General features: G+C 50.7%; 2 protein-coding genes across 2 annotated transcripts; one reads left to right on the forward strand and one right to left on the reverse strand.

The window, feature by feature from the left end:
• Positions 1–1,769: 1,769 nt before the first annotated feature.
• Positions 1,770–17,606, reverse strand: LOC135814412 (uncharacterized). The gene is made up of 4 exons (XM_065327532.1): positions 15,449–17,606; positions 14,536–14,694; positions 4,333–4,671; positions 1,770–3,244 (listed from the first exon to the last, which is right to left on the reverse strand). Exons 1-4 carry the CDS (start codon positions 16,922–16,924, stop codon positions 2,504–2,506), a joined length of 2,715 nt encoding a protein of 904 aa, XP_065183604.1. The 5' UTR covers positions 16,925–17,606; the 3' UTR covers positions 1,770–2,503.
• Positions 17,607–22,992: 5,386 nt separating this feature from the next.
• On the forward strand, positions 22,993–25,200 carry LOC135813400 (uncharacterized protein K02A2.6-like). Its single transcript, XM_065326498.1, has one exon. The coding sequence runs from the start codon at positions 22,993–22,995 to the stop codon at positions 25,198–25,200; it is 2,208 nt and encodes a 735-aa protein (XP_065182570.1).
• Positions 25,201–26,599: the final 1,399 nt, after the last annotated feature.

A 26,599-nucleotide genomic window follows, 5' to 3' on the forward strand; every position in this document is an offset into this window, starting at 1 on the left:
CAGACAGCGGCAGGGAACTATCCTGCCGTGTAGGTGATGGGTTTTTCCTAGGCCTCCCGCGTTTGGGCCTCTCAGATTGCGCACTGGGTGGAAGGATGTGAAGTGGAGTGTGTTGTTTGATACGTGCGTTCAGGTGCTGAACAGTCCTACCAACATACCGACTAGCACAATGTCGGCATTCGAAGTTGTAGATAACATGACTGAGGTGGAGGGTTGGTAGGACGTCCTTCCGCACCGTGAACGCACGCATTGTTGTGAAGACTGGCACAAAATGTACTGCATAATAAGTACGACGGACGATAGACTTGACTTCGCGACACACTTTGATCGATTCCTGCCCCTTCCATGGCAAACATAGATAGACGGGACAGCGAGGTGGACCAATCAGCACCGATTTCGGTTTCTGCTCTATGGACAGAAAGTTACGCAACAGGAATTCCGGATAGCCATTCTTCAAGAAAACAGATCGAAGAAAATCGAGCTCGGCCTGCAGCTTACTGGGCGAACAAATACGTTGCGCACGGTCCACGAGGTTACGAACTAAGTTGACCTTGTATTGAGACGAACAATATGAATCGAAGGCAATGTACTGACCAGTGAACGTAGGCTTACGATACACAGAAGTCAACATTTCACAGCCAGTCTTCTCTACAAGCACAAGCGGTCGATTTGTCCCACCGGAACTAGAGCTGGATTCAACAAAAATACCAACAACCATGGCTGCAACAACAACACCAGCTTCACATCCAACAACAACACCAGGTTCACATTCAACAACAACAACAACAACAACTAATCCACAAAACAAAGCAGCAAATGACAGACCACGGAGATCTACAGCAGATTACAACCGGACCTATGAATTCACGGTAAAAATACAAAGGAAACAATCGGAAAGGACGACGACTGACATGAAGGCAACGGCATTCACGGTTGGCGTGGGTGGTGAAGGTGAGACGCAGGACGATGCAAGTGAGGAGGAGAGTCGAACCGCTGTGGATGACGGAGCAGGTTCTGATTCGGACAGTGAGGGAGAAGGTGAGCTGAGTGAGGGTGAGAGTGAGTGTGAGGGTGTGCGCGTGAGTCGAGATTGTGTGCGTCCGTCTCGTAATAAGTCTTCAGTATACAATCATTTGGTTTCTAGTACTGACTGTTGTCGTACTTATTCTGATTCCTGTTTTTCTGTTTTGTGCCGTGCTCGTCATGGTTATCTTTTGCAGTTACAAGTTTTGGAAGCTGTTTGTCAGCGCATTCATAAGCCGAATTTGTGTGTCCAGAAAGATAGTGTTATTACCCTAAAATTGTTCAAATAATGTTCTTTTGTGTAGTGTGGCAACGTTGTTGCCACTTGTGCCTAAATGTGTTTTGTCACCTTCTTGTTTATTATTGTTATTATTATCATTCGTTCTCACTTTTTTGTTTTTGTTGCTGATACACACTTGTCACGCTTAGTTCTTACTTGTATACCCTTGTGTTCTACACACTTTTGTGAGAAATCGCACCTCGATATTCCAGTGCTGTCATTGTATCGTGTCACCCTACCTTGATTGCTATATTATTTCCTTTGTTCTCATTTTGTTCTTTAGTACAACGGTGATTCCTGAAGAGTGTTGTACGAAAACTTGTTCGAATCATCTTTTTTTCCATTGCCCTTTTTCTTCTTACATGTATTTTATTTACCCTTTAGATTGTTTCTTGCATCGTCTCCATCGCTTACATTGTTAATAAAGTAGTCCACATGTCGCTTCAGCTCGTCCTACTTATTGCCATATTAAAATTATTATTATCCCATATTGATTTTGTGTGCGACTGTGAAGGTGCAAAGTCAGTGGGAGAATACATCTAAAAGTAGTACAGCAAAATAGCGGCAATAAAATGCTCTCTATGTGAGAGGGGCCGGAGTGCACAGTGTGAATAATTCAGTGTTGCATGCCCACGTGTTAGATATGCAAAGCCAGTGTCAAGTGTCTCATAACACTATGTTGAGCAGTGTGCAGTTTTCTCGGCTGTGAAACAGACTGGGTCTGCTCAACCCAGCAAAGTCTGGTCAAAAGAACGAAAGAAGAAGGGTGAACTGGTGCAGGAACCTTTGCGCAAGCAACTGAGTACCTCGCGTATGCTTATGGAAAACACAGAGCAGGCCCCGTTAAAGCAAACATACACTTGACTGTGAAAGGAAGAACAGAATCAACAACAAAGATACATGTACAGTCAACTTTGCTAATAACGACTGCGGATAGAACGACAATTCGCGAATAACGACCGAATTTCCATGCCCAGAGCAAAGTCCCATCTAACTGTAATACATATACATGTAATGAGACTTCGGGTAGAACTTGTGACTTTGCGAATAAGGACGCTTTTCTGATGCCCCGCCGAGTGTCGTTATACGCAAAGTTGACTGTACAGGTGGAACTCAGGCGGCGCATATTTCACTAGACCGTCTTTGTTGCCGCCGTGCCTGAACTTTTTCAGTGTTCAGTGCCTGACCGTGACTGCTGGTCTACTTCTGCTGGCCGCGGTGTGTGAACATGAGGCAGATGAGAGCAATGATTCGAGACACCAGGCCAAACACAAACAGGATACCGATGCACAGTGCGAAATGGTCAAGTGGGTAGCCTTGGTAGCTTGAGTAAAGCGCAACTTCCTGGATCTCTGCGTCCGGATAGCGGTTTGCCTCCTTTTCAAACAATGCTTCCACAAACCAGCGTGCAAATGACAACGAGTAGAGGACAGGGCCGAGGGCCTGTTTCTTCATCTTGCATAACGATGGCTGAGCACCAGACATCATGGCCGACACAAGTACCAGAACCACTGTGGCCATCTGTGAACTACGACTGTTGAATATTGTTGAGATGAGATAGCCAAGTCCATGGCAGGCCCAGACCAGCATCAGAATGGCTGTGTAGTAATCACGAAACAGGGCGCGTGGTGACACAAGCGTGTAGAAAAAGCTGAGGAAGATAAGCGGTGTGAAGACGATGATTGGAATCTGCGAGATGTTGGTGGCAAGGAAGTATGCCGGACGGTTGATCCCGGCCGCACTTTCTCGCCAGAAGACGGGCTTACAGCTGCCAAAGCATCGGAGTGCAGCCAGCATGCTTGTCAAGGCTACAGCCATGCTGGTCATACACAGCAGCAGTGTCAGCTTGCGTAGCAGGATCTCGCTGTACAGCGCACCGAGGACGGCGCCCGCAATCAGCACCAGCAGTTGATCCAGCACCAGTACACTGAGTTGACGAATCTGAACCGAGTACAAAGCACAGCAGAAAATTCTAAGAATCTGAATGACACTGTGAAAACACATTCTAAATGCAGTGCACCTCAATCTAGCACATCCACGCAAAATACATGATACAGGGGCGTCGGAAGTTAATGTAGTGTGGTACGGTCAGCCATCTGAAGTACAATTTGCACATTAGGGAGGGGTGGCTGAGCCAGATATTTTGGAAATTCAGAGCGCAGATCAGTGCATATTATTGATTCACGGGGTAACTTGGGGCAAAGAGTGGTACGGTCAATACCGTAGTGACCGTAGCGTGTCCGACACCCCTACATGTGATAAGAACTAGGGCTTGTCGAATCCCCACTCCTCTACACCCCACACTAGAGGCATAGCCTCCGGTCCGGTTGGTCTGGTTTTCAACGGACAACTTTTGGGGACGATTTTGTTTTTTAGAGAGCTGATGGGAGTTCGGCGATCGTTCGGTCGCAGTACTGCATGCATGATGTACACAGTACTGCATGCATGATGTATGCAGTACTGCATGCATGATGTATGCAGTACTGCATGCATGATGTATGCAGTACTGTGTGCATGATGTACGCAGCACAGACCGAGGAGCCATGCATGTACCCTGATGTATGTGTAGAGTTTCCCAGGGACAGACTGATGGGACTCGTACAGGGTTTTTTTTGCTTCGTGTTGATCAAGCTTGAAAGCATATGCTCCACGATCATGACCCAAGGTCGTCTCAATCATCTGATGGTTTTGCACTATCACTAGAGGCAGACAGGAAAAAGTACTTTCTCCAAGTTGTGAGAATTTGTAACCTTAAAAGGTAAAATGTCCTACCGGACCAGTCAATATGTGGTGGCTACAGCCCTGCACAACCACACTCGTTATTGGAAACGAAACACGTATAATGTACATGTACTGTACGTACTTAGGTCAAGGCAAGGAGCCACCTTTCATATCATTCGACGTTTATTGGAATTTCATGCCTTTAATATAAAATACTTCGAAGTAACTTTAATAAGTATTTTGAGTCTTATCGACCCAGCTTCACCCTACTCATCAAACATCAAACATGTATGTTTGGTCGTGCATACCTGCAGAACAAATGCCCGGCGAATGAAGAATAGCAACTGTATCCAGAATGCAGGTGCTTTCCTTGGTGTGAACTGCTGTGTGCTGGCTTGCCGCTCTGGTGGTACCGATGAAGCACCGCCATCAGTAGTCATGCTGGATTGTCTCATTGTCCACAAATCTCCAAGGCTGGTCAGTGCCATTGCTGTATTGCCATCCACTGAATCATTAGTAGCTGGGGAGGATGCGGCGTGCTTCTTGGCGGACTTGGCTTTCTTGTTATGATCGTTGATGACATCCAGATAGTGATCACTGGGATTAACGTTTGTCTTCACTGGGTAGCCAAGCTCTGAGAAATATGCCTAGCAAAGAAATCACACCAAGTCTCCCCTGAGGAACTAATTTGGACCACTGCGATGGCCTATCAAAGGCATCAATTAATGGGCGTGTTCGATTACACACAATTTCATCCATTCTGGAAATCCTTATGAAATGTATACCCCATTCGATTACTGTAAAACCGGAAAGTGTAACTACCAAAAAGTTAAACGTTTTTGTAATTTAGGCCTGATTACGTGCAGAAATTTTAACGATGGTTACCTGGATCTTTACACAGACATCTAGCGATAACGTATTTTTCAAGTAACGAAAAATAATTGGTCGTTAAAACGTTAGACTTTGTGACTCGTTAGACATTCCGGTTTTACAGTACGCAGATTTCGCAGTCAGAATCCACGGAATACAATTCCCAACACTCCGAAGTTGAGGCAGAATTTCTAATTCTACCGGCAGAATTTATGCATTTGGTGTGCGCTTTCTTGACCCCACGTGTGTCTGTTGCATATAATACTACTGATTTGTGCGAATAAGTGTATCCATGAACTCTTTCCGCGGCTTTGCGAGTGGATTGTGAGCACAGAATTCGCGACAAAATCCAGTCGTTCATTTATATGGGCCTGATCCGCTCGTTCCGCTCATTCGAGAACTTTTGAAATCTGGGTCCAGAACGTGTAATCAAACGCATCCAATATTCAGCACCATGCCGGCCGGGTGATAGTACAATGAATGTACAATGTACCAGAGGATGCACCCAGTGTGCTGACAGTGGTCAATACCGCGGAGGCAGAGCGTAATACACAGAACAACAAGTTTAAAAAAATTGTAACATGAAAATTGTGGGCACAAGTTTTGCGATCGAGTCCACCAACTAAACCAGATTTTGAACAGTCAGACGTGCACAATCTAGCACAAAACTGACGAGGAGTACTGACTGCCCACAATTTCCATGTCAGAAATTTTTTTCCTTGGCTCACCATCTGAGTTCGCAATCAAGGCTTGTTTACTTACTGTTAGTCGCTACTCAGAGTTTCATGCTTTCGCAATCATCAGGCGACATGAGGATGGCACTGGCCATGCCGGTATATATGCCAGGAGAGGGTGGGTCTGGTCTGCCCACAGCCTCCTGCCCAAAAAAACACCGCTAACCCTGAAACCTGTACAGCCCCCACAACCACACACAGCTTTCCACACAGCGCTACAAGACCCACCCTCTCCTGGCTATATATACTGGCATGGCCAGTACCATCCTCATGTGGCCTGATCATCGGATTGCGAAACCATGAAACTCTGAGTAGGGACTGAACAAGCCTTCATTGCCCCACGGTTGTTCTGTGTAATGTACAATGAATATAGCTCCAGGAAATGAATACATGCGGCAGCTGCTACTCTACCCCCCCCCCCCCCCCATCTGATACTGGTCGGAGTAACACTATATACCTGGAACAACAATAGTGATTCAGCTGCGTTTTGACAGGTGGCTGACAGAGTATCATACTCGTACATTACACGGAATTAAATACGTTGAAGGATTGATTCACCTACAGACTTATGTATGCCCACATTGCACTGCATATCCACATTGCACTGTATGCCCACATTGCACTGCATACCCACATTGCACTGTATGCCCACATTGCACTGTATATCCACATTGCACTGTATACCCACATTGCACTGTATATCCACATTGCACTGTATACCCACATTGCACTGTATATCCACATTGCACTGCATATCCACATTGCACTGTATGCCCACATTGCACTGTATACCCACATTGCACTGTATACCCACATTGCACTGTATACCCACATTGCACTGTATGCCCACATTGCACTGTATACCCACATTGCACTGTATGCCCACATTGCACTGTATACCCACATTGCACTGTATGCCCACATTGCACTGTATACCCACATTGCACTGTATACCCACATTGCACTGCATATCCACATTCCACTGTATATCCACATTGCACTGTATGCCCACATTGCACTGCATATCCACATTGCACTGCATACCCACATTGCACTGCATACCCACATTGCACTGTATATCGAGGACCCGCGGAAGCAGTTTTTAATTGGTCCGACCATGGCACAGCCGTTCATGCCCTAGTACCCTGTGCATGATTGGTCCGACCATGGCACAGCCGTCCATGCCCTAGTACCCTGTGCATGATTGGTCAGACCATGGCACAGCCATGCCCTAGTACCCTGTGCATGATTGGTCCGACCATGGCACAGCCGTTCATGCCCTAGTACCCTGTGCATGATTGGTCCGACCATGGCACAGCCGTCCATGCCCTAGTACCCTGTGCATGATTGGTCCGACCATGGCACAGCCGTCCATGCCCTAGTACCCTGTGCATGATTGGTCAGACCATGGCACAGCCATGCCCTAGTACCCTGTGCATGATTGGTCCGACCATGGCACAGCCGTTCATGCCCTAGTACCCTGTGCATGATTGGTCCGACCATGGCACAGCCGTCCATGCCCTAGTACCCTGTGCATGATTGGTCCGACCATGGCACAGCCGTCCATGCCCTAGTACCCTGTGCATGATTGGTCCGACCATGGCACAGCCGTCCATGCCCTAGTACCCTGTGCATGATTGGTCCGACCATGGCACAGCCGTTGATGCCCTAGTACCCTGTGCATGATTGGTCCGACCATGGCACAGCCATGCCCTAGTACCCTGTGCATGATTGGTCCGACCATGGCACAGCCATGCCCTAGTACCCTGTGTATGATTGGTCCGACCATGGCACAGCCGTCCATGCCCTAGTACCCTGTGCATGATTGGTCCGACCATGGCACAGCCATGCCCTAGTACCCTGTGCATGATTGGTCCGACCATGGCACAGCCATGCCCTAGTACCCTGTGTATGATTGGTCCGACCATGGCACAGCCGTCCATGCCCTAGTACCCTGTGCATGATTGGTCCGACCATGGCACAGCCGTCCATGCCCTAGTACCCTGTGCATGATTGGTCCGACCATGGCACAGCCGTTCATGCCCTAGTACCCTGTGCATGATTGGTCCGACCATGGCACAGCCATGCCCTAGTACCCTGTGCATGATTGGTCCGACCATGGCACAGCCGTCCATGCCCTAGTACCCTGTGCATGATTGGTCCGACCATGGCACAGCCGTTGATGCCCTAGTACCCTGTGCATGATTGGTCCGACCATGGCACAGCCGTCCATGCCCTAGTACCCTGTGCATGATTGGTCCGACCATGGCACAGCCGTTGATGCCCTAGTACCCTGTGCATGATTGGTCCGACCATGGCACAGCCGTTGATGCCCTAGTACCCTGTGCATGATTGGTCCGACCATGGCACAGCCGTTGATGCCCTAGTACCCTGTGCATGATTGGTCCGACCATGGCACAGCCATGCCCTAGTACCCTGTGCATGATTGGTCCGACCATGGCACAGCCATGCCCTAGTACCCTGTGCATGATTGGTCCGACCATGGCACAGCCATGCCCTAGTACCCTGTGTATGATTGGTCCGACCATGGCACAGCCGTCCATGCCCTAGTACCCTGTGCATGATTGGTCCGACCATGGCACAGCCATGCCCTAGTACCCTGTGCATGATTGGTCCGACCATGGCACAGCCATGCCCTAGTACCCTGTGTATGATTGGTCCGACCATGGCACAGCCGTCCATGCCCTAGTACCCTGTGCATGATTGGTCCGACCATGGCACAGCCGTCCATGCCCTAGTACCCTGTGCATGATTGGTCCGACCATGGCACAGCCGTTGATGCCCTAGTACCCTGTGCATGATTGGTCCGACCATGGCACAGCCATGCCCTAGTACCCTGTGTATGATTGGTCCGACCATGGCACAGCCGTCCATGCCCTAGTACCCTGTGCATGATTGGTCCGACCATGGCACAGCCGTCCATGCCCTAGTACCCTGTGCATGATTGGTCCGACCATGGCACAGCCGTTGATGCCCTAGTACCCTGTGCATGATTGGTCCGACCATGGCACAGCCATGCCCTAGTACCCTGTGCATGATTGGTCCGACCATGGCACAGCCATGCCCTAGTACCCTGTGCATGATTGGTCCGACCATGGCACAGCCATGCCCTAGTACCCTGTGTATGATTGGTCCGACCATGGCACAGCCGTCCATGCCCTAGTACCCTGTGCATGATTGGTCCGACCATGGCACAGCCGTTGATGCCCTAGTACCCTGTGCATGATTGGTCCGACCATGGCACAGCCGTTGATGCCCTAGTACCCTGTGCATGATTGGTCCGACCATGGCACAGCCGTTGATGCCCTAGTACCCTGTGCATGATTGGTCCGACCATGGCACAGCCGTTGATGCCCTAGTACCCTGTGCATGATTGGTCCGACCATGGCACAGCCATGCCCTAGTACCCTGTGCATGATTGGTCCGACCATGGCACAGCCATGCCCTAGTACCCTGTGTATGATTGGTCCGACCATGGCACAGCCGTCCATGCCCTAGTACCCTGTGCATGATTGGTCCGACCATGGCACAGCCATGCCCTAGTACCCTGTGCATGATTGGTCCGACCATGGCACAGCCATGCCCTAGTACCATGTGTATGATTGGTCCGACCATGGCACAGCCGTCCATGCCCTAGTACCCTGTGCATGATTGGTCCGACCATGGCACAGCCGTCCATGCCCTAGTACCCTGTGCATGATTGGTCCGACCATGGCACAGCCGTTGATGCCCTAGTACCCTGTGCATGATTGGTCCGACCATGGCACAGCCATGCCCTAGTACCCTGTGCATGATTGGTCCGACCATGGCACAGCCATGCCCTAGTACCCTGTGCATGATTGGTCCGACCATGGCACAGCCATGCCCTAGTACCCTGTGTATGATTGGTCCGACCATGGCACAGCCGTCCATGCCCTAGTACCCTGTGCATGATTGGTCCGACCATGGCACAGCCATGCCCTAGTACCCTGTGCATGATTGGTCCGACCATGGCACAGCCATGCCCTAGTACCCTGTGTATGATTGGTCCGACCATGGCACAGCCGTCCATGCCCTAGTACCCTGTGCATGATTGGTCCGACCATGGCACAGCCGTTGATGCCCTAGTACCCTGTGCATGATTGGTCCGACCATGGCACAGCCATGCCCTAGTACCCTGTGTATGATTGGTCCGACCATGGCACAGCCGTCCATGCCCTAGTACCCTGTGCATGATTGGTCCGACCATGGCACAGCCGTTGATGCCCTAGTACCCTGTGCATGATTGGTCCGACCATGGCACAGCCGTTGATGCCCTAGTACCCTGTGCATGATTGGTCCGACCATGGCACAGCCGTTGATGCCCTAGTACCCTGTGCATGATTGGTCCGACCATGGCACAGCCATGCCCTAGTACCCTGTGCATGATTGGTCCGACCATGGCACAGCCATGCCCTAGTACCCTGTGCATGATTGGTCCGACCATGGCACAGCCATGCCCTAGTGCCCTGTGCATGATTGGTCCGACCATGGCACAGCCATGCCCTAGTACCCTGTGTATGATTGGTCCGACCATGGCACAGCCGTCCATGCCCTAGTACCCTGTGCATGATTGGTCCGACCATGGTACAGCCATGCCCTAGTACCCTGTGCATGATTGGTCCGACCATGGCACAGCCGTTGATGCCCTAGTACCCTGTGCATGATTGGTCCGACCATGGCACAGCCATGCCCTAGTACCCTGTGCATGATTGGTCCGACCATGGCACAGCCATGCCCTAGTACCCTGCGCATGATTGGTCCGACCATGGCACAGCCATGCCCTAGTACCCTGTGCATGATTGGTCCGACCATGGCACAGCCATGCCCTAGTACCCTGTGTATGATTGGTCCGACCATGGCACAGCCGTCCATGCCCTAGTACCCTGTGCATGATTGGTCCGACCATGGCACAGCCATGCCCTAGTACCCTGTGCATGATTGGTCCGACCATGGCACAGCCATGCCCTAGTACCCTGTGTATGATTGGTCCGACCATGGCACAGCCGTCCATGCCCTAGTACCCTGTGCATGATTGGTCCGACCATGGCACAGCCGTTGATGCCCTAGTACCCTGTGCATGATTGGTCCGACCATGGCACAGCCGTTGATGCCCTAGTACCCTGTGCATGATTGGTCCGACCATGGCACAGCCATGCCCTAGTACCATGTGCATGATTGGTCCGACCATGGCACAGCCATGCCCTAGTACCCTGTGTATGATTTGTCCGACCATGGCACAGCCGTCCATGCCCTAGTACCCTGTGCATGATTGGTCCGACCATGGCACAGCCGTTGATGCCCTAGGCCTAGTACCCTGTGCATGATTGGTCCGACCATGGCACAGCCGTTGATGCCCTAGTACCCTGTGCATGATTGGTCCGACCATGGCACAGCCGTTGATGCCCTAGTACCCTGTGCATGATTGGTCCGACCATGGCACAGCCATGCCCTAGTACCCTGTGCATGATTGGTCCGACCATGGCACAGCCATGCCCTAGTACCCTGTGCATGATTGGTCCGACCATGGCACAGCCGTTGATGCCCTAGTACCCTGTGTATGATTGGTCCGACCATGGCACAGCCGTCCATGCCCTAGTACCCTGTGCATGATTGGTCCGACCATGGCACAGCCATGCCCTAGTACCCTGTGCATGATTGGTCCGACCATGGCACAGCCATGCCCTAGTACCCTGTGTATGATTGGTCCGACCATGGCACAGCCGTCCATGCCCTAGTACCCTGTGCATGATTGGTCCGACCATGGCACAGCCGTTGATGCCCTAGTACCCTGTGCATGATTGGTCCGACCATGGCACAGCCGTTGATGCCCTAGTACCCTGTGCATGATTGGTCCGACCATGGCACAGCCGTTGATGCCCTAGTACCTGTGCATGATTGGTCCGACCATGGCACAGCCGTTGATGCCCTAGTACCCTGTGCATGATTGGTCCGACCATGGCACAGCCATGCCCTAGTACCCTGTGCATGATTGGTCCGACCATGGCACAGCCATGCCCTAGTACCCTGTGTATGATTGGTCCGACCATGGCACAGCCGTCCATGCCCTAGTACCCTGTGCATGATTGGTCCGACCATGGCACAGCCGTTGATGCCCTAGTACCCTGTGCATGATTGGTCCGACCATGGCACAGCCGTTGATGCCCTAGTACCCTGTGCATGATTGGTCCGACCATGGCACAGCCGTTGATGCCCTAGTACCCTGTGCATGATTGGTCCGACCATGGCACAGCCGTTGATGCCCTAGTACCCTGTGCATGATTGGTCCGACCATGGCACAGCCGTTGATGCCCTAGTACCCTGTGCATGATTGGTCCGACCATGGCACAGCCGTTGATGCCCTAGTACCCTGTGCATGATTGGTCCGACCATGGCACAGCCGTTGATGCCCTAGTACCCTGTGCATGATTGGTCCGACCATGGCACAGCCGTTCATGCCCTAGTACCCTGTGCATGATTGGTCCGACCATGGCACAGCCGTTGATGCCCTAGTACCCTGTGCATGATTGGTCCGACCATGGCACAGCCATGCCCTAGTACCCTGTGCATGATTGGTCCGACCATGGCACAGCCATGCCCTAGTACCCTGTGTATGATTGGTCCGACCATGGCACAGCCGTCCATGCCCTAGTACCCTGTGCATGATTGGTCCGACCATGGCACAGCCATGCCCTAGTACCCTGTGCATGATTGGTCCGACCATGGCACAGCCATGCCCTAGTACCCTGTGTATGATTGGTCCGACCATGGCACAGCCGTCCATGCCCTAGTACCCTGTGCATGATTGGTCCGACCATGGCACAGCCGTTGATGCCCTAGTACCCTGTGCATGATTGGTCCGACCATGGCACAGCCGTTGATGCCCTAGTACCCTGTGCATGATTGGTCCGACCATGGCACAGCCGTTGATGCCCTAGTACCTGTGCATGATTGGTCCGACCATGGCACAGCCGTTGATGCCCTAGTACCCTGTGCATGATTGGTCCGACCATGGCACAGCCATGCCCTAGTACCCTGTGCATGATTGGTCCGACCATGGCACAGCCATGCCCTAGTACCCTGTGTATGATTGGTCCGACCATGGCACAGCCGTCCATGCCCTAGTACCCTGTGCATGATTGGTCCGACCATGGCACAGCCGTTGATGCCCTAGTACCCTGTGCATGATTGGTCCGACCATGGCACAGCCGTTGATGCCCTAGTACCCTGTGCATGATTGGTCCGACCATGGCACAGCCGTTGATGCCCTAGTACCCTGTGCATGATTGGTCCGACCATGGCACAGCCGTTGATGCCCTAGTACCCTGTGCATGATTGGTCCGACCATGGCACAGCCGTTCATGCCCTAGTACCCTGTGCATGATTGGTCCGACCATGGCACAGCCGTTGATGCCCTAGTACCCTGTGCATGATTGGTCCGACCATGGCACAGCCGTTGATGCCCTAGTACCCTGTGCATGATTGGTCCGACCATGGCACAGCCGTTCATGCCCTAGTACCCTGTGCATGATTGGTCCGACCATGGCACAGCCGTTGATGCCCTAGTACCCTGTGCATGATTGGTCCGACCATGGTAGAGCCATTTATACCAGGCTGTACATGATTGTCCGGCCATGGCAGGCTGACCAAGCAGACTGATCCCGTCGTCCCTGATACCAATGCCACTACCCGCCAGGAGGAGGCTAACTTACATCCTCTTGACGCCCTTCATTTGAGCATGTCATGACACACCTAGCACCGCGGGTGCTGCTCAATGAAATACGGCTGAGTCAGTGAGTCAGTGAGTCAGCTTTGTTCCCTGCACCAGTAAACACCCCGGTGTTGGCAGGTCTAGGGCTACGCAGCCCACGGCATGGCATACTTAACTCACGCGATCGCATTTTATTGAGCAGCACTGCAAATACTAATCCTACTCCTGTATCAGGGCTTGACAATGATTACGTCAGCGGTCAACAAGTAACAACTTCTGAGTCAACTTGGATCCAGTCCGCTGACCATAGCGGAGTACGCTACGCTCACACCTCGGTTATCCGGACCCCAAAGTTACGGGCACGTCGGTCTACCGGGCACCCTTTGGGAGAGTTCCAGTGGAAATATTACTACTCTTTTGTCACTTTGTGCAGAGATAGTTGCGTCATGTGCCATATCTATGGCTTTTCCCCGTCAAAATGTATGCGATTCGGAGTTACGGGCAGTGCCGGGTGCCGGAACGCCCGGAGTTACGGGCAGTGGCGGGTGCCGGAACGCCCGGATAGATTCGGAGTTACGGGCAGTGGCGGGTGCCGGAACGCCCGGATAAACGAGATATGAGTGTACTAGTATCTGGGGATTGTTTTCCCTCAAGTCGCATGCTGGTGCGACTAACTCTGTATCAGCATTGGGTCCGGCCCCAGCCAGGAGGTTCCACTACAGTCGCTACCAGCTGATGTGTCAATCTACTGTGAAGGGAGCCACCCAAGCATGTATGCAGGCGCGTGCGCCGGTGCCCTTCAAGGGGGGGGGGGTTCCAGGGGGCCTCCCCGGGAAAATTTTCAAAAAATGAAGCGAAATCCTGCATTTTGAGCGAAAAAGGGGGGGGGGGGTTCCAGGCACCCAGGAACCCATACGGGGCACGTGCCTGGTATGGATCCATACAAAAACTGGATTCAAGAGGACACAAAAGCAGAGTTGTCATGACTCCGGGCTGGCTGTGACGTAGCGCATTCAAGCCCTCTGCCAAGGAGGCCGGGTTGACCGAGTCACGCCCATATCATAATTATGTTATTCGCTGCCTTGTTATTGAGCATTTATGCTCGTTCAGATTTGCGAATTCAAAATTAATAAAGTATACAAACAAACAATACAAACCTCTGCTTGCTGCGTGGAACCTTGGAACGCAATTTGACCACCGGGCTGCAGCAGTATGACTTCGTGAAACATCTGGAAGATCTCGAACCTGGGCTGATGTAGTACGGCCACCACTGTCAAGTGGCCCTCTTCAGCAACGCACCGCAGAGCCTCACACACCTATCAACACATGACACACAAACACCAGGCCAACGAGAGAGTAATAAGAGTAAAGAACATAAGTATGACAAGCATTGACAGCACTCGTTGTGGACCGGGTGGATTCATGATGCTACACGCCGTGCACTGGAACCGGTTCGGCTGGTCAGATTATCGCCGGAACAACTTTTTAGGCTACCAACATGACTGTGTGTTTACCGTACCCCCCATGATGTCATACACAAAGTATGCAAGGCTATGGTATGGCTCAGTATGCAAGGCTATGGTATGGCTTAATTTAAGTATGCACATATCTGGTATGGCTCAAAGTATGCAAGGCTATGGTATGGATATCATACACAAGGTATGCAAGGCTATGGTATGGCTCAAAGCAGGGAGTAGTAAAATACCGATATGTTACTACTCCCTGGCTCAAAGTATGCACATATCTGGTATGGCTCAAAGTATGCAAGGCTATGGTATGGCAATCATACTCAAAGTATGCAAGGCTATGGTATGGCAATCATACTCAAAGTATGCAAGGCTATGGTATGGCTCGACCAATCAAAAACTGCTTCCGCTGGTCCTGACCCAAAAGTACATGTATGTTCAAAGGAGTTTTGGTTGACAATTGGCATATGTAATGCACTAGGTTCAGGTCAGGTCAGGTCAGGTCGCGTCGGGTCAGGTCAGGTCGGGGAGTGAATACGTGTGCAGGGGACCAGGGGTGCAAGAGCCTGATCATTGAATACACAATTACAACCTCGAGTCTTACCTGCATGCTTGAGACACTGTCCAAGCCACTGGTAGGTTCATCCAGGAACAGGAGCGTTGGATCAGCTACCAGCTCCATTCCAATGTTCACTCTCTTACGCTGGCCGCCGGAAATGCCTCGCTTCTCTTCGTCACCGATCTGAGAATCCTTGATATGCATCAGGCCAAGCAGCTCCAGTACCTCATCCACTTTACGATTAATCTCTGGGAATGTTGCACAACCAGACAGTCTGAGAATTCCTTGGTAGTACAGTACCTCCCTGGTGGTTAGCTCTCGGTGCATGATGTCTTCTTGTGGAACAAAACCTGTGATGCTGCGGTAGGTTGTGATGTTTTCTGGCTTGCCGTTGACCATGATATCTCCCTCCACCGCGCCGTAGTATGCCTTGCCACTCAATGTATTTAGCAGCGTTGTCTTTCCTGCTCCGCTTCCACCCATGATTGCTGTCAGTGTCTTGGGTCGAAGCTTGCCAGTAGCACCTTGCAGCACCTTGACCTTGTTGCTCTTCAACGTTAAACTGAGATTGTGGAATTCAATCTCCATCGTGTAATCCTTGGGGCTCACTGCTCTGGTAGCTTCGGTACCAGTGGCACCGTACCGTTGCTCTGGATCCCCAACAGCTGTGCTGGTGTTGATGGACTCCATTTCTTCAGCATTGCCTGCCTGCTCAACCTGACATACCTCATAACTGCGTGCCTTGCCGGGCAGCCTCGGCACAACATGAGTGCCAAATGCGGCCTTCAGTGTTTCTTTGTAACGCAGTGCAAGAATAAAGAGTAGTACAAGCAGGATGAGGACCAGGTTGAAGATGAGACCGATACCGTTGACGATGGGCGCAGTCGTGCCAGGCTTGCATCGTGACAGTAATGGACAGGGTTGTGGTGATACGCGGCCGGATCTGCAATACGAACCTTTTGGGCATTGGATTTTCATGCTGACATTCGGGCAATAATAGCCTTTCTGGCAGATGACGCGCCTGTCCAGGCCGGCCGGCCCACCACAGGTTAGGCTGTGTGGGTCTGTGCGGTCACTCAGTTGCTGCGTGCCGTAGTCTGGATCACAGGTCACTGTTGGATTTTTGGCTAAACTGGCATTCTTCTTGGGAGTTACACAATATGCCCCGAGTGGGCATGGCACAAGACAGATAGTATTTATGGGGCAGTAGAAACCCGCTGGACACGGCAAGACTACATCGTTTCCATCACTTGCATTGTTTTCACCACCTAGTTCACCCAATGACAGATAGTATCCGCCTTGGCATGCTGGAGTGCTCCAAAGAAGAGGAATGCAGTTGCTCCTGTCCGGTGTCAGGTCTTTGCACATAATGGCGTTCGGGTAGGACTCGTTGTGTTTGGGTATGGGCACGTACAGAACTTCCCCTTCATCTATGCAGGAGTAACCAAGCACCGCATACGGACACTGGGAGCATGCTAGCAGCACTACCGCCAGCGATAGCAACGGGCCACACCACTGCATCGTCTTGTCGTCCTGGTCGATTCAAACAGAAAGCACCTACCAGCCAGAATATGAGGCCACACACTGAACAGCAGCAATAGCAGCAGCAGTAGCAGTAGTAAAGAGGCAGAGAATCACCGAATGCTAGTCCAAGTATTAGTTCCTGCCTCCCCTCTCAATCAGCAGATCTGCTCATTCGAGGATGTGAAGCAGCGCCTCAATCTGCATGGGATGAATAACTACTCCGAGTCGACGAGATATCGGACTTCGGGAGCATCAAAATGATAATATTTTAGTCCTCCTTGCGGACGCATTACCGTGCAGACTCGATCTGACTCTGAGTCTGAGTCTGAGCGTCTGTTACTTGTACTTGCAGCGGCGGGGACGAAGTGACGGAGGTACGAGGTGAGGGGAGACTTGGCGCGCTTATCATTATACACTAGGCCGGGGCAGTAGATATGGTGGACAGGTAGGGGAAGCGCTGCGGCAGTGCGGGGCATCTCATAACGTATCAAGACTTACATTAGTGTTGGTCTGTAACTAAAATAGGTCGTAGATCTACGCGTTGCGCGCCAGGGTTCCCTTCGATATGGTTGAAGATATGCTACGTATTTCTCGGCCCATGAATGGCAAAATCGCGTCTTCGATGCCTAGCTACCTGTACTGCTGTCCTATGTGAACGCGAGGCATATCCGACCAGGGTCACATGGCGTGGGTTGGTGGACAGGCAGCCGTCCGGATATCCTGGTGCTGCACATCGACAGGCGCAGGACCATTCAGGACAGAAGTGACAGCTTGCTCTCTCTGATTTGGAGTTCGGCCACTGGACGCCATCCGTGGTTTCTTCAGCTGCGTCCACAATCCTCCATCACGAGTGCACTCTGGACACAAACTGCCGACGCATTCACAGGCAAATGGGTGAGATCACATACCGGTAGTTATTCAACAGCGCAGAGATAGCCTTGTGCTTGTGCGGCGAAGCGACACCGCTAGCTGACATTCTAAAATACATGTACAGACAGTCAATACACGAACTGTACAAACAAAAACTACAATCCAATGACCAAAGATGCATCCAGTATTGGAATCCATTCCCGGACTGTGGAGCTTATTTCCACACTTGTCTCAACGATACCGGTAGTCGAATAGAAAACATGATCAACTTACTTGCCTGAGACGCTTCCTCTCCGTCTCACCTCCTCTTCCGGTTGCTACTGCTAGCGCGTTTTTTTTTAGGTCGGTCTGGCGACTCTGGCACACACAGTCTTACCAGGGAACCTCGCTGGTCAGCGATGCTCTACCAGTAAGCTATGCCTACTACCAGACTACATGTATTGGTCTAAAACCGTCGTCCCAGCAGGTGTCGTTCAGCATGATATTTCTTCAGACTTCGTAAGTCACGCTTTACTTCCTGTGAATCCACACAGGTGCTGTGGGACGCGCGCAGCCCTCATGCTCAGCGTCTGTAATCCTAGTCGGGAATTATTTCGCAAGCACTCAATGGCCGCGTTCGAGTACACACATCTCGGTCAATTCTAGAATTAGTTATGGTGGATGCACCGTTCGATTACACAAATTCCGTCGTCAATTCTGAAGAGAGAGCAGAATTGCTAATTCTAGAATTGCTAATTTGATCACCCCTGCTAACGTTTTTGCCCCCACTTGTTTTTCATGATCAATTGCTTCTTGCCTCCCCGGGTAATTAATTATTTCCATCTAGGTGTTTCTGGCTATCAGTTCTATCACACCTATCAATCGTCCTTATTGGCGTCACGCCATCGTGGAATAAAAGAATACTGTATAATTATATTTCCAGAAATGACGCACTCGACGTATAACGCCATCCTCACTCGGCCGGCCTCAGTAGTAAGCATCTACATGTACATGTGCATGCAATAGAGAGCATGTGAAATTATGTTGTCACGGAATGTGTTCATGTATGGGGCATTGTCAGTCGACAACTGAAAAGTCGAAAGGATACACTTTAGTTTATAAAGGAATTCGGGTCAGTCGTTTCACCCCCTAGGGCCACACTTTGTTTTTTCTATGTTTCTCGTCATCGCCCGCGTAGGTTTTCAGAAATTTCGGAAGAAAAAAAAAGTTCCTACTACGTACATGTGTACATGTATGTACGCTGCACATGCTGCAGCAGCTAGATGCGTCAATCAATAATCGTAAACGTTTGCACCACAGCAGCAAAGGAGCGCTCCTCGTCCGTTCTCTGCGATGAAGGCTGTCATGACGAAGCTTTCAGTCGTTCCCTGCCTGAGGCTCGTGGGTCCCAGGAATACCATAAGTCGGACGAGTTCCGCGGCAACTGGCGTCTGTGGAACGATGTCGTAGGCAGAAAATCCAAGCAATAGACGCATGGCAAGGAAAAGATGAGCAGCATGGAGACAAGAGTTTGATAAGTGGAGACAAGAGTTTGATAAGCGGACACAAGAACGTTGAAGTAACAAAACCAATAATTAATGAATCAACAAACGTTTCCCACTCGACGAGTGGGAAACGTTTGTTGATGTGATAGCAGATAAATGTATGTTCTCTTCGCCATCTCGTAATCAAACTTTATGCTCTCATTGTTGTTTGCCTGATATTCTGATTTCGTGGGCTGATGTGATAATGTAGTGCAATCATGTATGGGACTACATGTACATGATTGTACAATGTAGTACTGTATACATGGTATCAAGAGTACGAACTCTTGATGGTATACGCAGTGTCTTGTATGAATCACGCATATACATGTCATGTACATTGTAAAAGGTATATAGTTTTAGTAGAAATTGTTCTTGTTTTTTCCTTGGCTTTTGTTTTTTTTCCGCCCGCCCGCGTACCTTTTGTTAAAACTTGCCGACGAGAAACATAGAAAAAACAAAGTGCGGCCTAGTAGAGGCAGTGAAAATTGCCGAAAGGCGGGCTCACCACCCGTGTGTGTATGTGTGTGTGTGTGTGTGTGTGTGTGTGTTATATTTTGGAAATAGCTGCAAACGACCTGCATGTCGAACCACATACTTGTGCACATACAGTACACACACGTGCACACACGTACACATGCACGCAGGGACGCATGCACACACACACACACACACACACACACACACACACACACACACACACACACACACACACACTTGTGTAGTATCCCTGCTGTACAGTTTTCACATGACTACATGACTAGTACTTAGTAGTACATGTATTTTGCATGACTCTTATTGTTTAGAAGCATACAGTACTTCCTACATTTACGATTGTTCTTCCATGATCCTTGCATGGCGCCACTACACACTGGAGAGTAGCTAGACCAACACTAATTATCAGTAGTCTTCATTGTTTCCAAAATACAATACTTGTGCCGCTATGCTTCATTTGCAAGAGGTCCTTGTGCAGTTGTATGGACTTATCTTCACTGCGATATCAGTTTCATGCTCCAATGCTTCCTTTGTAGCACTGAGGCGTGCTGCGATTAAATGGTGGCAGTGAGGTTGCAACATGCCAAGGGAGGAGCTAGCTCGCTTGCATACTGACTGGACCTGTGGGGACCAGGACATATGGCTGTCGAATATAACACCAAGGTGTTTGTGTTCATGAACAATTTTAACGTTAGCATTGGCTCCTGGAAAGTGCAACGGCTGAGTAGGCGGCGATGGGCTGATGAACATTGCTTCGGTCTTCGCGATGTTGGGCCTCAGCTTCCAAGCTTCCATCCATGCTATGGTGGAGTTAATGCCGGTCTGCATGGAGGTAACGAGGTTGGACGGCGAGCTGTCAGAGCACAACAGTGCAGTGTCATCAGCAAAAAGGCTGACGTCTGGAACTAGAGAGGGCAGATCGTTCACATAAGTTAGGAAAAGAAGTGGACCCAGTATGGACCCCTGTGGAACACCAGACACTACAGGTAAAGGATCGGACAAGGAAGCAGAGACACGGACAGTTTGATGACGGGACGACAAATATGACGACAGCCACTGCAGAGCTGCACCATGTACTAGAAAAATGTCCTCAAGCTTTGCAAGTAGGCCTGGATGCCAGACTGTATCAAACGCTTTTGACAGATCAAAAAAGACAAGACCTACATGCTTCTTCAGATTACGATGTCCGTAAATATCCTGGATTAAGCGTGTCAATTGCAAAGTAGTTGAGTCGCCACGACAGAAGCCGGATTGTGCAGAGGAGAGGGCAGGGGTGACATGGTGGTAGAGAGATTCATAGAAGATGCGTTCACAGACCTTGGATATAGTTGGTAGGAGGGAGATGGGCCTGTAATTAACAGCTTGGGAGCGTTGTCCTTTCTTAAAGATCGGGACAACAATAGCAGATTTCCACGCAGATGGGAAGACTCCTGCACGATATGACAAGTTGAAGAGCAAGCACAGGGGATACGACAAGGAAGGCACCAGCAGTTTAAGGACTTCATTTGGAATTCCGTCTTTTCCAGGAGACTTGCAGCTCTTTTAAAAGACGTTTCAGTTGTTTGCGGACCACACCAGTTGTTGTAAAGACCTCCAGAAGTGGAGCGCGCAGCTCTGGAGCTGGGTGCAGGGGCGGGATAACCCAGTTCGGATCGTCGGGAAGGCCGGGAGAGACAAACTGTTTGTTCAGAGTGTGGTGTTTGTAACCACAGACATAATCATTGTGAATCACCTGAGGGCCAGACTATTGTTGGTAATGCTAGACCTTATGGAAGTGTCGAATGACCGCACTTGGCATTCATCCATTCCTGCATGCTAGCTATCTCGTGTGTTTGGACTACCTCCATTATCTTCCTTTTATATTGCTCTACTCTGTAATATTCAACCAGTTGCGTACTGGACAAGTGAACTACGGTTGTGCTTTGTTTTGGGTGTTGTGAGTCACGGACTAAAACACTACAGTGGCGACGAAGATTTTGTTTTTCTAGTGTGCTCCGAGCATTACTAGTATTAGCTCCGGCTATGGCGACTCATGGACACATTGAGTTGTTTGATGTCACTGGCGGAAACTGGTCGACGTACGAACTACGCTTGACGCAGTATTTGGCAGCCAACGGCATCGATGATACCTGAAGCGAGCAACGATGCTCACGGTCATCGGAGGTCCAGCATTTGAACTGCTGCAAGATTTGCTGGCCCCGAACGCCCCAACTGACAAGACGTTTGCGGAACTTTGCGCGGCTCTCAAAGGACATCTCGCACCGAAACCACTTGTCATTGGAGAACGATACCGATTCTACCAGAGGGACCAACGTCCAGGAGAATCGATCGCCGCCTACGTGGCTGAACTTCGCCGTTTGGCAAGGACCTGCGAGTTCAATGCCCATCTTGCAGAAGCTCTGCGAGATCGCTTCGTCTGCGGACTGAGGAGTGCAGGTACGCGGAGGAAACTCCTGGCCACGGACGCACTGACTTTCGACAACGCCGTCAAGGACGCGCTGGCTGATGAGCTGGCCACCAGGGACGCTCTGGAAGTCTCCGCGACGGATACGAAGAACGCTAGCGGTGGTGTCCACAAACTTCGCACCCCATCGAGAAAGCCTGTGCCTGGTGCACGATCTACGTGTTTTCGCTGTGGCGGCGTTGGACACAAGGCGCCTTACCTGACTGCCGCTACAAGGACGAAGTTTGCAATGCGTGTGGTAAGAAAGGCCACTTGCAGCGGGTTTGCCGAAGCAAGCCAGCTGAGCAGCCAGGAGCGCGACCAACTCCGCGACCCAGATCATTCAAGCGCAAAGGCTCAGCGATGACAGGTCACAACTATTTGTTTGCGAGCGACGAGGACGACCAGTCCAGCATTCGCTATGTGCGTGTCTCCAAGATCCAGTCGAGCGGAAAGCCACCAGCACCACTCACGATAACCGCACAGATCGCGGGACAGGAGTTATCTATGGAAGTAGACACGGGCGCTGGTGTCTCTGTTTTACCAGCCGCAACATACGTGCACTTGTTCTCCGAACACCCGCTTCGCCCAGCAAAACTGGTGCTGCAAGCCTACAACGGTGAATCGCTTCGATCGCAAGGCGTGCTGCGCTTGCCTGTCACCATCAACGGTCAGCAAGCGGAGGCTGAGCTGTACGTGGTCGACTGCGAGGGCCCAGCATTGCTAGGACGCACATGGCTCCAGCAATTTCGCCTCAACTGGACAGAGCCTACGGTGAATCGCTTCGATCGCAAGGCGTGCTGCGCTTGCCTGTCACCATCAACGGTCAGCAAGCGGAGGCTGAGCTGTACGTGGTCGACTGCGAGGGCCCAGCATTGCTAGGACGCACATGGCTCCAGCAATTTCGCCTCAACTGGACAGAGTTGGCGGCTATCAGGAATGTGAAATCCTCACTCCAGGAGTTACAACGTGACTTTGCAGCGGTATTCAATGATGAACAAGGATTGTTCAAGGGGGCGAAAGCCAAGCTCACGCTGAAGTCTGATGCGACTCCAAAGTTTGTCAAGGCACGATCGGTGCCAATGGCGCTGAAACCCAAGGTTGAAGCAGAGATACGTCGCATGGAGGCTGCTGGCATCCTCACTCCGGTGGAGTGGAGCGAATGGGCAACACCTGTGGTACCTGTTCTGAAGCCAAACGGCCAGGTCAGGCTATGTGGAGACTTCAAGGTGACGGTGAACCCCCAGCTCCACATCGACCAACACCCGTTGCCGCTCATCGAGGAGATCTTTGCCTCACTCTCCGGAGGGCAAGAGTTTACAAAACTCGATCTGAAGGCAGCGTACACGCAGATGGAGGTGGACGACGAGTCGAAGCCCCTGCTTGCGCTCAACACCCATCTGGGTCTGTTTCGACTCAACCGTCTCCCATACGGGATTGCGTCTGCTCCCGCGCTAGGGCAACGAGCCATGGATTCTCTGCTACGAGACCTGCCAGGCGTTAAGTGCATGATCGATGACATCATCGTCACTGGCCGCACACCGGAGGAACACCTCAAAACGCTGATGAAGGTGCTCCAACGTCTCGCTGATGCGGGCCTCAAGCTCAACCTGGCCAAATGCCACTTCTTTCAGCCGAAAGTGGAATATTGCGGCCACGCCATCAGCGCACAAGGCCTGCACACGATGCCGAGCAAGGTTGATGCAATTTGTGATGCTCCGCCGCCGGAGAATGTGCCGCAAGTACGCAGTTTTCTGGGGCTCATCACCTACTATCAACGCTTCATTCCGAAGACGTCAACTATCCTGAGTCCACTAACAGCGCTGCTGCAAAAAGGAGCGGCGTTCGAATGGACAGATGAGTGCCGACAAGCCTTCCAAGAGGTCAAGCAGGTGCTGTCATCCCAACAGGTGCTCACACACTATGACCCGACACTGCCCGTTCGTCTCGCAAGTGATGCGTCACCATATGGGGTTGGAGCGGTCTTGTCGCACATCCTGCCATCTGGAGAAGAGCGACCGATCGCATATGCCTCTCGAAAGCTCTCGAATGCGGAACAGGCATACTCGCAGATCGACCGTGAAGCGCTTGCAATAGTGTGGAGTGTGAAACGCTTCCACAACTACCTGTACGGCCGGCATTTTGAGCTGCTCACGGACCACCAGCCGCTGGTATCAATCTTCCACCCGAAGAAAGGCCTGCCTGCTATGACCGTAGCACGTCTTCAACGCTATGCGATGTTCCTGGCCGGACATGACTACACGATCATGTACCGCCAAACAGACAAGCATTGCAACGCCGACGGATTGTCACGGCTGCCGGTAGGAAATCCTCCAGTACCAGATACGGCAGAGGAAGCGGTCAACATGTTCTACATGGACCAATGCGAACCACTCCCAGTGACAGCGGAGCAGATCAAGGAGGCAAGAGCCAGCGACCCGCTATTGCGTGAGGTCCATCGCTATGTGCTCCAAGGTTGGCCCAAGTCGTGCCCAAGAGCAGAGCTACAGCAGTACTTCCAACGCCGCAACGAGCTTAGCGTTAGCAACGAGTGCTTGCTATGGGGCAATCGCGTCATCATTCCGCCGGACCACCGGAAAGCTGTCCTGACAGAGCTTCATGAAGGCCATCCAGGAATGGTACGAATGAAGGCATTGGCGAGAAGCATCCTCTGGTGGCCGGGCTTGGACGGCGACATAGCAGACGCAGTCAAAGCATGCCTCGGATGCCAAAGTGTCCAGAGCGAACCTGCTGCAGCACCAGTGCACCGATGGAGCATGCCAGACCGCGCGTGGCAGCGCGTCCACGTAGATTACCTTGGTCCATTGCGGCAAACGATGTGGCTCGTCATTGTCGATGCCTATTCAAAATGGCCCGAAGTCATTCCGATGCCTTCCACAACGTCTTTTTACGGTATAATTATGATGAAGAAAGGAAAATGACAAAATGTTACGAGTTATGACAAACTGTCCACCAACGTAACCAGATCTTATACAGTCAGCGAGTGCGACAAAATGGCACAAAACTGACAAGGAGTACTGAGACATTCGGCGACCTGACACCTACTACTACTTATAGCTCCAACACTTCTCCAAGGCGCAAACCAACAACCTTCCAACTTGGAAGGCTCAGGTTCGGAAAGGTCCAAGAGGGGAAGGAAACGCGCTCGCTGACTGTATACGATCTGGTTACGTTGGTGGACAGTTTGGCGTTTGTAATAACTCGTAACATTTTGTCCTTTTCCTTTCTTCATCATAACTATATTTGGGGAACATACTACAAGTGACAATTGAAAGCTTCTGTTTATGTATACAATAAATGAGGAGGCCGAGGGTTTATTGGTCATAAACCCAAGGCCGGAGCATTTATTGTATTTAGAATCAACCAGTAAAAACTCCTACTCAATCTCCAACAACAAAATTAGTGGACAGTGTTATTTGTGTTGCTATGACAACTCGTGTGCTGGACGAGTATTTTGTTGTCATTGGTTCAATTTCTTTTACTCTTCATAGGCTATCAGATCATTTTCCTTATTCGGTCCATTTATAACCAGTATCAAGAGTGCATAAACAGTTTTTTTTTGTTTGTTTATGGACTCTTGCGCCAGTACACTCATACCTCGTTTATCCGGGCAGTCCGGGACCTTGCACTGCCCGTAACTTTGAAATGTCCGTAACTCCGAATCATATACATCTTGATGGGGAAAAGGCCATAATAAACATGGCATGTGACAGAACATGGCATGTGACGTCACTTTTTCCACACAAAGTGACAAAGGAGTAGTAATATTTCCACTGAAACTTTCCCCCAGGGTGCCCGGTAGACCGAAGTGCCCGTAACTTCGGGGTCCGGATAAGCGAGGTATGAGTATCTATAATGAGAGTGTGGTCTGTCTCCATGGTTACCGGTGTTCATTTCATAACTATAGCCACTGCTCCTTGTTAGACTTTATCTGGAAGGTCCATTTTTGCATATTCCAACAGCAGCCAGTACAAGGGAGCTAGCTCCCTTGGTTATGCGGACTAGGTCCGATCCTAAAAAGTTGTTTTTATGAACTGTTTTTATTGGATAGGATATGATTATGTTGAATAAACGAGGTTTGTGTCAATGGGAGATTGACTTGGAGTTTTTACGAGTTGATTCTAAAGAGAAGTAATGTCCAATGTAAACGGCATATGTACATAACTATGTACTATTGCAATAGTATTCCTTTCTTCCTATAAACACAGCTAAAACAGGTTAGGTATGCCATGTCGTGATAAATCTATTATTGCCCTCATAATCGGTCAATCGTGCAATAATAGATACATATAACATAAAATCTTCACTAGTAACATAAAA

This window comes from Sycon ciliatum, chromosome 4, assembly GCF_964019385.1.
Source record: "Sycon ciliatum chromosome 4, ocSycCili1.1, whole genome shotgun sequence".
Classification (NCBI taxonomy): Eukaryota; Metazoa; Porifera; class Calcarea; order Leucosolenida; family Sycettidae; genus Sycon; species Sycon ciliatum.